Below are 14,046 nucleotides of genomic sequence, written 5' to 3'. Positions count from 1 at the left end.
CTGCATCAGTTCGATGAGACCTTATGGTGAAGCACGCAAAAGTACTTGTAAACTTGTTACTGTGTCTTACTTATTCTTCTTGAGGCCGTGATTTATTCATACTGTTCGTTTACTTATGTTATGTTGTTTCATTGTAAGTGAGCGTTCAGTCAACACCAACGCTCATCTTACTCCTTGACCCACCAAGTCCACTTCGCCTCAATTGTCTGGGAACCCATTTCGCAAGTTATCATACTTGGTCGCAGGATACTCAATGCAATTATCCTGCCTCATGAGCGCACCCTGTCCACCAAACCCATTCACAACCGTCGTGATCAAGCTCTGATCGCCAGTTTTGTCTGCACTGCTCTCCCACCACATTGCACCGCCGAGCTTCCACTTCTTGACATACTCAGCCTTGTCCCACGCAACTCGCGGCGTGTCGTATGTGACCATGGTTCGTGTCTGGGGGTTGTAGCAGTAGCTTGCGCAGCATGCCCTGTCCCCATACTCTGTAGCGCCCTCGAGTGGAAGTTTCTTGTAGTCGTGGACACCGGCCTCCCAGGTTCCTTCACCGGTGCCTTGGTAGGGTCGGCCTGGACCGTCGGTGTTCTGGAAAGCTCGGCCGTAGAGGGGCATGCCAAGAACAATCTTTCCAGGGGACACGCCGCTGCGAACGTAGAAGTCAATGGCAGCGGATGTCGAGAAGGGTGTCGATTGGGGGTTGTCCTGGGATGGGTACAGATTCGCCTGGTGGCCAGCAACAGAGTCCCAAGATCCAGCATAATCGTAGGCCATGAGGTTCCAGAAATCGAGATATCGATCCATGCCGCGGATGTCAAGCTTTTGGAAGTTTGTCGCGCCAGCGGGACAAGCAACGGTCAGTTCGAAATGATAAGGCTGGCTTAGAGTCTGGGCATAAGCATCCATCTCCCGTCGAACAGCAGCAAGTAGCTCAACATAGTCTCTAGCCTCATCTGCGTTCTGAGGATACTCCCAATCAATGTCGATGCCGTCAAATCCGAGGTTCTTGAGAAGGTCAACGCAGCTCTTGGCGAAGGTATCGCGTCCTTGGGGTGTGCTGGCAGGAGCCTTGAAGTTGCTGCTGTAGGTCCATCCTCCAACACTGAGAAGAACCTTGAGATTGCGGTTACGACGCTTGAGGAGATTGAGCTGCTTCATGCAACCGTATAAATTGGTGCCTTGGTCATTCCAGGAGTCGCCGTCCCAATGAATGTCGGTATCGGCCCATGAGTCGGTGAGATGGCTGATCATGTTAGTGGGGCTATAATAAAATGAGAGTTGGGGGTGACTTACACTTCGCCAGAGTCGCTTCGGACATTGGCGAATGAGTAGAGAACATGTGTGAGGTTCTCGACAGGAAGATCTTGAGGACGATGCTGTCGGGCATAAATGGCCCTGTTCTCATTAGCTGGGTTCAATGTCTCGATACAGGGTAGTTTCATACCAGTTGACAAAGTAAGCGACGGTGCGGAAACCTTCAGGACCACCACCCATTTTGGCTGAAGTAATAGACGTTAAAGTATTTGGTAAAAATACTGCGATTAATGCAGTGAGAACAGAGGCTATAAGAAGGACACTTGACCAGATACAATGCCCAGCTCGTTGTCTCTGTGGAATATCCGTGATGATGGAGGGGCAGTTGGAGGGGCTGAATGTGGGGAATCACTTCAGCTTCAAAGAACAAGTGAATAATGAAGTGATTTGATGAGGTTTTGAGGATGGAGCAAACAAATAGTCAGATATAAGAAACATGGAGGCATCCAAGCCTCTTACTCAGCAATTCACTGACCAGTTTCAGCTCTTCATGTCCAACTTCCAATCCATGTTTTTGCGTCGTCATCTGCGGCTTGACTTGCTCTGGGGTCTGAGTGGCCAAGAGTGGCGGTGCTAAATCGTGGCAGTGCGGCTGTGTACCTGGCTGGATGGGTAAGAAAAACCGAGAAACTCAACGCTTAGTGACTAAAAAGATTAGACATCTATAGGGTGATGATAGCGGATCTCTGACGAGTTGTTTTTGACATGTTCGTTGAAGATCTCAAGTCTTTTTTCGCGCTTGAGGCCTGGGCAGCTGGGGTAAATGCATGAGCTAGCCAACGCACCAGAAGACGGGACTGAACGGCATTGGCAGCTTGGCGAATCAGTCTCAGAATAGTACAGGAGTTTCATTTAAGCTTGGATCGTGAAATAGTCTGTAAATTGTGATGCTGAATCTTGTACCTCTATATGAACAGTCGTAACGTCATTGAATATTCCTGTGCCAGGGTATCAAAACACAAACAAGAAATCCTCATTCTCCAAATCCGTGATATCACCAAATCCTTTATCTTCATCCTTCCGATTCGCCCGATCCCCTTCTAAATCTCCCGCCTCGGAAACCCTACCATCCTCGTTGTCTTCTGCTTCACGCAGGACCCCTCCACGCAATGATCTCTCCATGTGCTCTATCCTCTCCGCCTCTTCCGCGGTTTCAAGACTTCGATCCACAAGCACCGCACTCTTTCCAAGCGCGACTCGGCGTTGGCTGTGAAGGCGGTTCAATCGGGTGAGGTGCAGAGAAGTTACCACTACGAGAGCGATAACGACTATGTAGAGTGCGAGGTTGGAGCGAAGACCGCGGGTGTAGGCTGGTGCTTCGTCGGGAGAGTAGAGGAGAGGACCGACGATGTTGCCGGCTGAGGCGCTGATGAAGATGAGCGCTGACGTGGACTTGCGCTTCGTGTCGCCAGCCGTGTTTTGTGCTGACCATGAGTAAATCAAGGGTGCTACAGTTGTTAGATGATTCGAGACAGCGGATGAGAGAGTACTCACTGATACCAGTGTATGTGCACAAACAGAAGTAACCCGCTAGCAGAACCCCTTTGTTCTCAACATTATGCTCAAAGTGTAACATAATGGCACATCCAACGATGGGAGGTATACACAGCATAACAATAACCGGGCCCTTGAGCTTCCACTTCATGGCTATATAGGCACTCGCCGACACCGCGATGATGTGCGAAACCCCAACAGGTACATTGAACAACATCGTCTCAAAGGGATCTGACACAAATGACTTGATGATCAAGGGCCCGAAAGTCGAAATGCCATTTGAAGGAACCGAGATGCAGAAGATCATGGCAACCCAACACCATGTCTTGAGGTCCTTCAGTGTCTCAACAACATGGGACATCCTCCACTCTCGAGACATGACGCCCATCTGGTTGTTGCGAAGACGCTCGATCGCAATGATCTTGTCTTCGTCGGTGAGAAACTTGGCTTCAGTGGGGGAGTCGGGCATCCAGAAGAACATGACGAAGGAGACTCCGACTGTGATTGCGCCGAAGAAGAGGAAGATGATCTACTGCCTTTAGTCTAGATATATGTTAAAGAGGTAATGAGATGTACCTGATAGGGCTTCATCTTGGAATCAATACGTGCAAGCCCATAAGTAATGAGACTCCCAAGCTGTAAAACATTAGATCAGACCATCAACAAAGAGGGAAACACTCACCACCCACGTCAAACCATTCATGCAATACCATGACCCAATTCTCAAAGTCTGCTCTCTTCAAACCATCAGTACCATTTCACACCACAACCCATCAAACATACCTTCTCCTCCACCACATCTGCGTGATCGCAATAAAACTCGGCCCAATACTAGCTTCAAACGCACCCAGAAAGAACCGCGCAACCATCAATGTCTTGAAATTACTCGCCCAGGTCATGAGAACAAGCGTGACTCCCCACGCCAGAACCATGGCGCTCGTGAGTTTTCCGATGGGTAACTTGACCAATGCGAGTGCGAGAGGCGGTTGCATTATTAATTGCGCGAGATACACAATACTGCCGAGCCATGAGTACTGATCGCCTTCGAGGTTGGTGTCTTCGATAAGCCCGAATATTGAGGCATATGATAATGTTGCTTTGTCCAACGCTTGTAGGAAGTATACCGAGAGCATGAGGGGGAGCAACGCAATGTCAATACGTCGTAAAATCCGGGCATCGTCAGCTGGCGAAATGGTGATCTGCTCATCCGGCGAACGACCCATTTTGATGAGCAGCATGGCCGCTGCATCGCGATAATTCTCCGCTCTGGCCTCTTGTCCCTCCATGGTGTTGGTGTTGTTTTCCGGTTCATCATTGTTTGGGAGGGGTTGGTACTCTCCGCGGGACGACATGGCGGCGGCATACGCTCGGTTGAAAAACCTTGACAACATGGTTGCTCCAACCCCGATGGGCGAGTCTTTTTCTTTTGTTGACAAAAGTTTGTTCCGTTTGTTTGGGTTTCTTATCGCTGGGTATCGTGTAAGATGGTTTGGTGGAACGAGGGGTGACGTCGCTGTGGCTGTGGCTTGGGGGAGTGTGGCCCCTGCAGGGTCTGCAGGTTATGGCGTGCTGGACCCTGCTGGAGAGGGGGAGGGGGAAGAAAATCCAGGACCTTGATCCTAACTGACAAAAAGATTTATGTAACTTCCCAAAATTTACGGTATCTTTTGCTGAGTTTATTTTGACATTCTGTACTAAGATCTGGTGTTTTCTTGCCGCCCTAGGCCTGGTAATTTGGACTAACTGCTAAAGGCATGGAGATCTAACGTGTGTTGAATAGCAGGGACCATTGGTCAATAAACGCGCTTGCAAGCACCTATAAGTAAGCTTTGGTAGAGCTTCTGTTCCCTGGCCCCTACAACTTCGCCTCCCTCGCTTGGTGAACAGACTGAATGCGGCATATGTCCAACGTATGGCACGCTGTGAAAGCCTGCATCAGTGCAATTATATGCACGTACATGGCGCATAGAATCGATATATGAAAAATCTGGTGTGAGCTGAACCAGATGTCGAAATGGCCTGGCGCAAAACGCTCAGGGACTCGGAACTGCAAGCTAGGTCAGAGACGGCTCTTCAGGGGAAGGGAAATCAAGATGCTCGTACTGCATAGAGGGCGCAGCCTCCTCCATACAGAAGGAGTTCGACAAGGTACCATTTCATGCCCGAATACTCGAGCATGTAGTCTAGTCCATAGAGTTTCACGCCGTAAAACAAGGGGATAAAAGCGGACGCACCGAGTGCAACGTATGCGCCGACCCTGACCTTTCGCCATCGCAACGTCCTGAACTTGGGGATGGAGATGAGAGCCGCGGTGGCAGATCCGCAAAGAATAACCTAACGACCTGGTTAGCATGCTTCGAAGACTTCTTATAGCTAAGAGTGTAGCTGAGTGGCCGGGGTAACAAACAATAGTCCAGTGAGTCTTCTGCAGAAATGGCTCGCAGTTGAAGATGTAGTAAATCCCAGGAATGAAGGTCCCAACGGTCACAATAACGATCCCCAACAAGTCCATCCGGTGCCAAAATTGTTCCACCTGGCGTGAGTGACTTCCGATAAGATGATACACGGCGCTAAAGATCAGGCAGCTCTCGGCAGAACAGAAGAAGACACTGAACATGATAAAATCGGTTCTTGTGAAGTTAATGTACTGTGGCCCATGGATAGTTCGGAGAATGGCGATCGCGAAGAGTGGCAGCAGCACAGCACCGATGAGATGGGTATACACGTTGCAAGTCTCATTGTGCAAGAAAGTGAGACTTTTGATGACTTGTAAATAGTCTGCTTCCAACGGGCGATAACCGGTGAGGATGTGCTTGTTGTCTCGCCGCCACTCGGGAATATCCTGCAGCATGACGGTGCGTGTTGTAGGTGATGGGTTGGTCATGGCCTGCTTTTCGCCGTTTGAGTTCTCAGGCCGCGCGCGGCGTTTCTTAATAGTACCTTGGCCGGTCATAATCACTGCTCACAGTTGTACCGGGTTACTTTGAATCGTTTTCTGATCGGAGGAGTGATTTGGTGAAGATATCGACTGTGCAGGAGAAGAGGAGGAGCATCGGCCAAGGGGAGTAGATGCAGAAGACAGCTACTCGCAGCTTGATCTTGTTGCAAGTGCCTAAACGCCCCAGCACCTCACGGCACTGCAAGGAAATATTTAACGTCTAAACTGCCAAACTTGGGCATGTTGCTATGTTTGGTGTGGATGCTGATCGTACTGTAACTTTCGAGGGAAAGGGGAGGTTGGAGGCTTCTTCAGGATGACCTCTCTCTGTTATGTCCCCATCAACGGAGCACCTTTCTTAGACTCAGTTCTCAAGTCGATCAAAGATATTCTCCGTAAAATCATCGCCAAATTAATACCTAAGGTTCAAATTGTTAATATTTGTCGATTTATTACCTAGTCATGGTGTGAGAAGGCGTCTGAAAGAAGAATGCGAGTCTTGCCATCCCAGAAAACGTCTGCGTCTCGTGCCGGTTTGGAACTGCGCATTGACGGATCAAGTTTTCAACGAGGCGTACAGATGTTATGTTCCTTATACGTGCGGTAGTTGATTCAATCATGTGTTCAAAATTACATTTACACGACTTTGTTCAAGTATCACCATGAGGCATTACTGGTGCTCCATGCACCGAACTCTTTTGCCTTCAAGGAGGATCAATGAAGCTGCGACATACCTAAACTTATTCCTACATAGTTCTGGTCTTTCTTCAGGGAGGCAGTCTAGGGAGCATAAGACCTTAGGACCTTGACCCTAAACTACGAAAATCTTCGGATAAATCTAGCCTAAGCTTAGAGGAGTCTTTACTAAGTTTATTTTGACTTCCTCTTGCAAAGTCTTAGGTTTCTTGCTCCTCAGTGAGTGTAAATCTAGACCCCTTTCTGTTTGGAATGGAGTATGGCGCTATCGAGTCCCTCTTCTGGGGTCTCCCTTTCTTTCGTTTCTTTCGGCGTTCTGAGACATGCGAATAAAAGGTATGGTGTCCAATACGACAAACCACACCAATTAAATAGGCATGCCTCTAAATACCATTGATCGACAGGAAGGATGTTGATTAGTTGACTGTGAGACTTGGTTTCACGTCAGCCTTGCAAAGGGTTGTGTTCGTCAAACCCAATCCCTTGATACTTGGCTCTTGCCTCCCTTGCTTCGAGTCCCTATTTCCTGTCAACGACAAAAAAAAAATGTCGTGATCTCAATTTTTCTTCTTTTCGCAATCGTAGAATAATTTCCTAGAATCTAATTCTCGCGTTGCTGCGAAGTTGGGTATACAAGATGGGTGTAGCGTCAACACTCATGTCGCGATTCTGCAGGATCTTACCACCCGTTACCATCATCACGATATGCTTCTACTTCCTCATCAAGCTCTCCCTCGTTTCCAACACAGCGGTGCCCGATCCGGAGAAATGGAAGAATCACGCCTTGGATTTTGTTGAAGAAGACGAAGAGGGTTACATCCCGACATTCGAGACGACTGCCATCCCAACACCTCGTCAGACCTCGGCAGCGCATATCGAAGATCTTGAGAATAAGGGAGAGATTGGAGACTTTGCTGATGATGATGAGTTCCTTCCATTTGTCGACATTGAAGATGATGGGGATTGGGATGAGGAGAATCTTCAAGAGATGAGTGGTGGGAAGTATGAGAATGAGACCGTTGATGATGGTGGCGACTGGTCTAGGTTCGCTTACATTCAGTACGTAACGAACGAGGACTATCTTTGCAACTCTGTCATGATATTTGAGGCGTTGCATCGGTTGGGAAGCAAGGCGGACCGACTGTTGATGTATCCGCAGGAGATGCTTGACCCAGACGCCGAGTACGCAAGCTCGCATGGTGGAAAGCTTCTCATCAGAGCAAGGGATGAGTATAACGTCACTCTTCAGCCCATTGAGATCCAACACCGCGATGGACAAGACGGTACGTTCATCACAATGTCCAACTTACAATTGCCGTCTGACTTTTCTCAGAAACCTGGGCCGATTCCTTCACCAAGCTCCTCGCCTTCAATCAAACCCAATACGAACGCGTCCTCTCCCTCGACTCAGACAGCACAGTCCTCCAACACATGGACGAACTCTTCGAACTTCCCCCTTGTCCCGTCGCCATGCCCCGCGCATACTGGCTCTACAACGACAACCCACCTAAGAAAATCCTCTCCTCGCAACTAATGCTAATCCAACCCGATGAGGTTGAGTTCGAGCGAATTGTCCAAAAGATGAATAACATCGGACCAAACGACTACGACATGGAGATCGTTAACAGTTTATACCTCGACAGTGCTCTTATTCTGCCTCACAGGAAGTACGATATGCTCACCGCGGAGTTTAGAGCCAAAGATCATTCAGCGTATCTTGGCAGTGAGAGGGAACAGTGGGATCCTAACGCTGTGCTTAACGAAGCCAAGTTTGTGCACTTTTCGGACTGGCCTGTGCCAAAGCCGTGGATCAATGATCCTGAGGTGAGATTACAGAACCAGCCGGATTGTGCTACAAATGAGACGACCTGTGCGGAGAGGGAGATCTGGAATGGATTCTACACGGATTTCAGGGATAACAGAGAGGTAAGTTTGATGATTGTGCAGTTTGTGGACTTCGTTTGCTGACAAGTTGCAGAGAGTCTGTGAGTCGTTTGGAACGCAGAAATGGATACATTGGAAGAGAATGGCGAAGAGGACTATGTGATTGTTCATGTACGCGTAGAGATACCATGGGGCAATTAGTGTTTGAAGTAACAAGCGAAATAAAACAAGTATTATGAATGTCAATGACAGTTTGCAGTTGATGTTTATGAGTGGCGCTGATCACAATAGCACCGAGGCAAATATATAAGTGGGAGGACCAAGTAAAAGCACACTTTTCACCAATAAGGGCAAACAGAATCACATAACTGAATCTCACCACAGGAACAACACCCTTTTTATGACAGGTGAGTTTACTATGCTTGGTGCTGATACCAGAAACGGACAGTTTGCCAGCGCTCGTCAGGCAGCTAATGAACTGTGAGCCTGGCTTTCCGAATAGATGGTGAAATCGGGGCCTTGGGCGATGAGCAGTGCAGAAAGCTTGACGGCCAGAGTCGACATACACTACAGCCTATTGGGTTCAGTCTTGCACTCCCTCTCGAGGGAAGATGGAAGCATAAAGATAGGATCATCTGGTCAGTGAAGCTGCTGGTGAAATTCTCAATAGACCATCGTGGGTGAGAGAGTGTTGGTGTTGTAGGGACACCTAGTAAGCCCCCTGAAAGGCCACCGACCGAAAGGCCAGAGGAGCTGATATAGACAACGCATGAAAGAAGACTCGTCGAAGAAAGACCAAACATGCTATATTCGCTGATTGCGGACATCCCGTTCTGTTTGCATTCTGCGCACTACTGGGTTTGTAATAACAATTGCCTAGAGATGTTAGGTAGACCTGTTGCCTCCTCTATTGCTATTTGCTATGTTTATTAGTTATGTTCACATGTTTCCTTAGATTCAGCTCGCCTATAGAGCAAACCTAAGGAACCTTCTAGAAGTCTAGCTGGGCTATATAAACCTCAGCTCCTTCCAAGCTAGATAGATGAATCAAGTTGCTTCTTACATCTCAATAGAGTACACGCCCGGAGTGCTATGCATAATGTTTACTTCAGTTATATACTATAGAGAGGTCTTACTATAAAAAGGGTTCCCTGAGCTTTTGGTTTAGTCTAACAGAGGGAGTATATTGTTGACTCTGTGGCCAGATATTCGCTCAAGGGGTCGATATATCTTCATCAGCTCTTCTTTCAGGCAGCTTTGTCCAGCCGATCATAATTAAGCGTGCACATCACTTCAGCTGAACTGAGTGAGTCTTGGCTGTACTTTTTAGTCTTAAATCGTATATCAATCTTTCTTCCCTCTCGACTCTCAGTTCCTAGCCTCATATATACATTTCGCCCAGGGATAGCCTCTTGTCCCGTTGCTGCACTTCAAGAGATCCGACAAGAGAAGATGCATACTTGCAACAAATGTCGCAGAGGCGGGAACCCTCATTGATGGTGTTGTTTACGTGGTTGGTAAGTCATCCTCTTCCTATCCTCTGCCTCCATTAATCTACCACCTTCAGTGAATAAGGCCGGATCTCTATTGGCCTCTGGCCACTAACAACACTGATAGATACTGGCCTGGTAATGCAGCTGGGATTGACCTGGCGAAAACTGCTATAGGTTAGCGGGACGCCTCTGACTAGCTCTCTACGAGATCTCATCTCCCCTCTGCTGCTTATGTGGAGAGCCTTTGACATACAATGGGACCCTGTCATTAAGGATCTGGGCTATCTCCCGGGCCTATACTCGGACAGGTATGACCCTATAGCCGAGCACAATAAGATCGATAATAGCATTACCCACGGGATCTTTTACCTGTCCTTTATAGGTGAAACCCCCCCTCCTGGTCTGCTGTGCTTGAAGGAGGTGTGGGAGAGGGATAAGGCCCCTATCTGGATGCTCTATCCGGATATATACCGCGCAGCGGGCCAGAAACACCACTGGGGCTCGAACCTCTCCCTATGGGTTGTCCGCCCCATCTTTTACCCTCGACTGGGATGTGATATCCTGACAAAGAAAACCATATCTAAAGCATCAGCGCGGCTGCTTGCTGGGCGCGCCGGCCGCTCCAGCCCAAGGACCTGTCATCGAATGTACACTAAGAAGGATTTTTATGAGGTCTTTCTTCCTTCAACACCACCCGCTATTCTCAAAAGTGACCTGGCAGAAATGGTGCTGCTACTCAAAGCTCTCGGCTTTCACGATGTCGTAAACTTCGACTTTGTTGACCCTCCCGTCCGGAACCCATCTTCCTTGCGTTTGAGGATCTCTTTTGGATGTAAGTACCAACACTTGACTTGTGAACTTTGCTGAGACAGATGCTCAGGGGCTTTGTGGACGAGGATGGCTCAATTACGATCAAAGGCAAGATGGCCGCAAAACTACCAATCCACCCGGCTTGGTATAACACTTTTGCCGAGGCGTTGAGCTTGGGATGCAGTGACGAGATGGTCACAATCGCTGCGACAGAGAGCACCCAACAGCCGATGTTTCTTCCCCCACAGCCTTTTCGTTATACGAGGGACCTGGCTCACCGACGCTTCCACTGTCCAGTGTCGGATCAGATGAGTCTAATGAATGCATTTCATTCTTACATCAGAACCAAAAATCGGTTCCAGACTCTTATGGGTAAGGCCGCTGCTGATAAGGCTGTGGACGAATGGTGTGCGCACGGATTTCTCAACTGAGATGTTCTGGAGGAGGCGATCAGACTACGGAAGCAATTGAAAGAATTCTTCAAGAGCCTTTTCGATCAGGAACCTACCGTTTCGGACTTCCTGAGTTCCGAATACGACGTCAACATCCGCAAAGTACTGGCTCGCTCGTTCTTTCACCGCTCCGCCATCCGTGACCCGGGTGGCTCAAGCTGGTACAGGGCTGTCCATCCTCATAGCAGCCTCGTTGGAAGTAGCCATAAATGGGTCATCTATGGTGGTTTTTCTTACAGCGCCTATCAATACCTGTCTTCAGTCACAGCTGTTGATCCGGAAGTATGCTAGCTTCGACTAGACTATGTAAAGTGCGAGAAGTGAAACTGGATTTAATAATTTCATTGAGGTGAAAAGGAATGCCTTTTACTATTGCTACTTCGTCCCTGCAGGCCAGTATCAACTTGTCTGTCACCTGTCCTGCATCGTCACACCTTTACATCCCCTTCTTCACCCTCTCAACCTCCTGAACCTTCTCAAAAGCCCTCTTCGTCAAAACAACACTATGCACCACACAGACCGTCGGGATAACAATCCAAATCGCATTACAGAAAACATAATACATGTAAAAGTAAAACTGCTCCGGGCGACAGTACACAATACTATGAACAATCTCGTTGAAGTAGCAAGTGCCAAAGTACAGCACATCACCATAAAGCTGTCCAACGCTGATGATCAGCTGGATAGGGTGTCGCAGAGGATGTTGCTTGACGATACTCCACGCGCAAAAGAACGACATGGGACCCCAGAGGAAGGCGGTTATGGCCTCCATGGGGACGAGGAAGGAATCTTGGGTGAGGTAGCGTGAGTCGGAGAGGGAGTATTCTTTCCAGAGCTGGGCGAAGAGGAATTGTCTGTTGGAGATGTCGACGAAGTTGACGACGTAGTAGCCTGATCCATTAGCACAATCATCCACCAGGTGATAGGAGGGGAGGGCATACCCTCGAAGAACAAATGGATGCAGCCGCAGAGGGCAAACCAGAGTGTCATGAACATCTCCGTCTTTGACAGCTTTCGACGAGATTGTTGGATCAGCGACAGAGTTACTCCGAGAATGGCACTTGCGCCGACGACGAAGGATGCTACTAGAGCGCGAGATGATAGCGTGTTGGCGGCATATTGAGGAAGTGCCGCGTTCAATGGCCAGAATGGATGATGGGGAATTTTAGCTGTTGCGTTGACGCTTCCGACAGGAGTGTCCATTTTGTCTGTATCTGCTGTGCAAGAGTTGAAGTGAAGTTGAGGTGAGGTTGTTGTTGTTTGTGAGACGAAGCTGAGTACGCCTCTTTTAAATACTCCAATCATCTTGTAGGTACATCAGCCATTCACCACAGCCTTATTCCTTCCCATCCACCCAAACATCTTACACCGTTTACAGTGAGTGGAGGCTTGGCAACATCGGAAACTCCAGATCCGCCATCGAACCATTTCCATCCCCACGACAGAAGGATTATCTACAAACTCTCCCATTGGCCAATCTCGAATATTATCGGGAAAAATAAATGGGAAGCGGGAATCTCGGGGTCCGTTTGGTGATCTTGCATCTTCAGATGCGAATACGAACGCGTCACTCGAATACGAAAAATGTCGATACGCTTACTCAGTAATGGTTCTACCCAAACACCACAGTCTCAGACTTCACTTCTCCAAAAATCCCAACATCATCGCCTGAGCTCATTATAAGCGACAGCTCAACCCTCTTCTCAACTGCATCAACCATAACCAACGTTTCCCTCATCCTCATCCTCTCTGGAACTCTCTCTATACCCGCCCAACTCGTCTTCGCAGGAATATCCTCCGTCTCCGCCCACATCTCCCAAGGAACATCCTCCATAGCTTCTAGAGGAGAAGCCAAATCGCTAGGAAAGTACTTTTGTCCTTCCATCTCCATTATGCGCTGACCTACTGCTGCTGCACCGTCGCTGTGCCACATTCCTTCTTGCCGCTTGATCTTGTAGAGAAAACTGATTGCGCGACGACGCAGCCAGGGATGGCGGCAGCGCTGGGTGACCACGAACGCGGGGACTATGAAGCCTGATTCCAGGGAGAGCGGGGATTGGACTTGGGAGGGTGGTGTGTTGGACCAGAGTGTTTCTGCGAGTGTGAGGATGCGTTCGTAGTGGCCTAGGTATCGGTCCCATCGTGTTTCTGGGCCGAAGGCGCCGCCTGATAGGAACATTCGTAGCATCGTGTGGTACAGTCTGATGGACACGGCGCCTGTTTCGTCGTGGGGATTTGGGTGCTTCTTCTCGAACTGGGCCATCTTGTGCTCCCACGAGGCAAGGTCCTCCATGGTAAGATGCAGCATCACGAGGTCTTTTGCTGCACCCTCTTCATCTCCTGGGACTGTCGTCTCAGACAACATCATAAGTCTTCTCATCATTCCAAGCAGCGCCGTTCCAGCTTGTCCATAGCTCTCTATCTCCGCAGTCTTCATGTACTCATCGATCCACACTGTTCTCGGCGCCAACTTATAAGGATACGGCGCTGATGAATCAGAGAATGTCATAGCCATCAAGTCCAACCTTGTCAATATCTCTGCAGCGCCTGACGTCTCGGACCCATGCCCTGCTTGACTTAGCAGCCGATGACCAGCCATGATGTGGACTTGACTTTCGGACCACCGGCCCATCATGTTTGTCACTGACAGAAGCGCAAGACTCAATGCGAGCAGTTGTGTTGGATCTTTCACATCTCGCGCACACGTTATCGCGCGTCCATAGTTCTCATTTGCCTGTGACCACAATTTCTCACCACTGTGGTACCCACGGCCTTGCCAGAACAACTCATGCCGTTGGTGCAGCGCCCCCAGAGCAAGAGTAGCGTGCCATACTGCTGGTTCAGAATGCGCCAGCTGTAGTAACTCCCTCGTCCAGAACTGCGACGGTATAAATGATGCAGTCGATGGAGCAGTTAATGTGCGAAACACATCGAACAGCGTTAAATTCGTCGGTGACACTGA

At 48.9% G+C, this 14,046-nt stretch overlaps 5 protein-coding genes across 5 annotated transcripts; 1 reads left to right on the top strand and 4 right to left on the bottom strand.

Annotated features, from left to right (window-relative positions):
- Positions 1–198: 198 nt before the first annotated feature.
- CHIB1 (Endochitinase B1) lies at positions 199–1,497 on the bottom strand (the record flags this gene model as incomplete). The annotated part of the gene is made up of 3 exons (XM_044827618.1): positions 199–1,246; positions 1,297–1,398; positions 1,448–1,497. 3 exons carry the CDS (start codon positions 1,495–1,497, stop codon positions 199–201), a joined length of 1,200 nt encoding a protein of 399 aa, XP_044678212.1.
- A 771-nt stretch (positions 1,498–2,268) lies between these two features.
- On the bottom strand, positions 2,269–4,097 carry J7337_010030 (uncharacterized protein; the record flags this gene model as incomplete). Its single annotated transcript, XM_044827617.1, has 6 exons — positions 2,269–2,765; positions 2,812–3,340; positions 3,388–3,447; positions 3,522–3,548; positions 3,595–3,611; positions 3,659–4,097. The coding sequence occupies 6 exons, from the start codon at positions 4,095–4,097 to the stop codon at positions 2,269–2,271; spliced, it is 1,569 nt and encodes a 522-aa protein (XP_044678211.1).
- A 2,985-nt stretch (positions 4,098–7,082) lies between these two features.
- GNT1_2 (N-acetylglucosaminyltransferase) lies at positions 7,083–8,413 on the top strand (the record flags this gene model as incomplete). The annotated part of the gene is made up of 3 exons (XM_044827616.1): positions 7,083–7,728; positions 7,779–8,371; positions 8,393–8,413. The coding sequence occupies 3 exons, from the start codon at positions 7,083–7,085 to the stop codon at positions 8,411–8,413; spliced, it is 1,260 nt and encodes a 419-aa protein (XP_044678210.1).
- A 3,107-nt stretch (positions 8,414–11,520) lies between these two features.
- On the bottom strand, positions 11,521–12,287 carry J7337_010028 (uncharacterized protein; the record flags this gene model as incomplete). Its single annotated transcript, XM_044827615.1, has 2 exons — positions 11,521–11,975; positions 12,026–12,287. The coding sequence occupies 2 exons, from the start codon at positions 12,285–12,287 to the stop codon at positions 11,521–11,523; spliced, it is 717 nt and encodes a 238-aa protein (XP_044678209.1).
- A 409-nt stretch (positions 12,288–12,696) lies between these two features.
- Positions 12,697–13,683, bottom strand: J7337_010027 (uncharacterized protein; the record flags this gene model as incomplete). Its single annotated transcript, XM_044827614.1, has 1 exon — positions 12,697–13,683. One exon carries the CDS (start codon positions 13,681–13,683, stop codon positions 12,697–12,699), a length of 987 nt encoding a protein of 328 aa, XP_044678208.1.
- Positions 13,684–14,046: the final 363 nt, after the last annotated feature.

Source organism: Fusarium musae, chromosome 7 (assembly GCF_019915245.1).
Source record: "Fusarium musae strain F31 chromosome 7, whole genome shotgun sequence".
Lineage (NCBI taxonomy): Eukaryota > Fungi > Ascomycota > Sordariomycetes > Hypocreales > Nectriaceae > Fusarium > Fusarium musae.
This window is presented reverse-complemented; position numbering and strand designations above follow the sequence as displayed.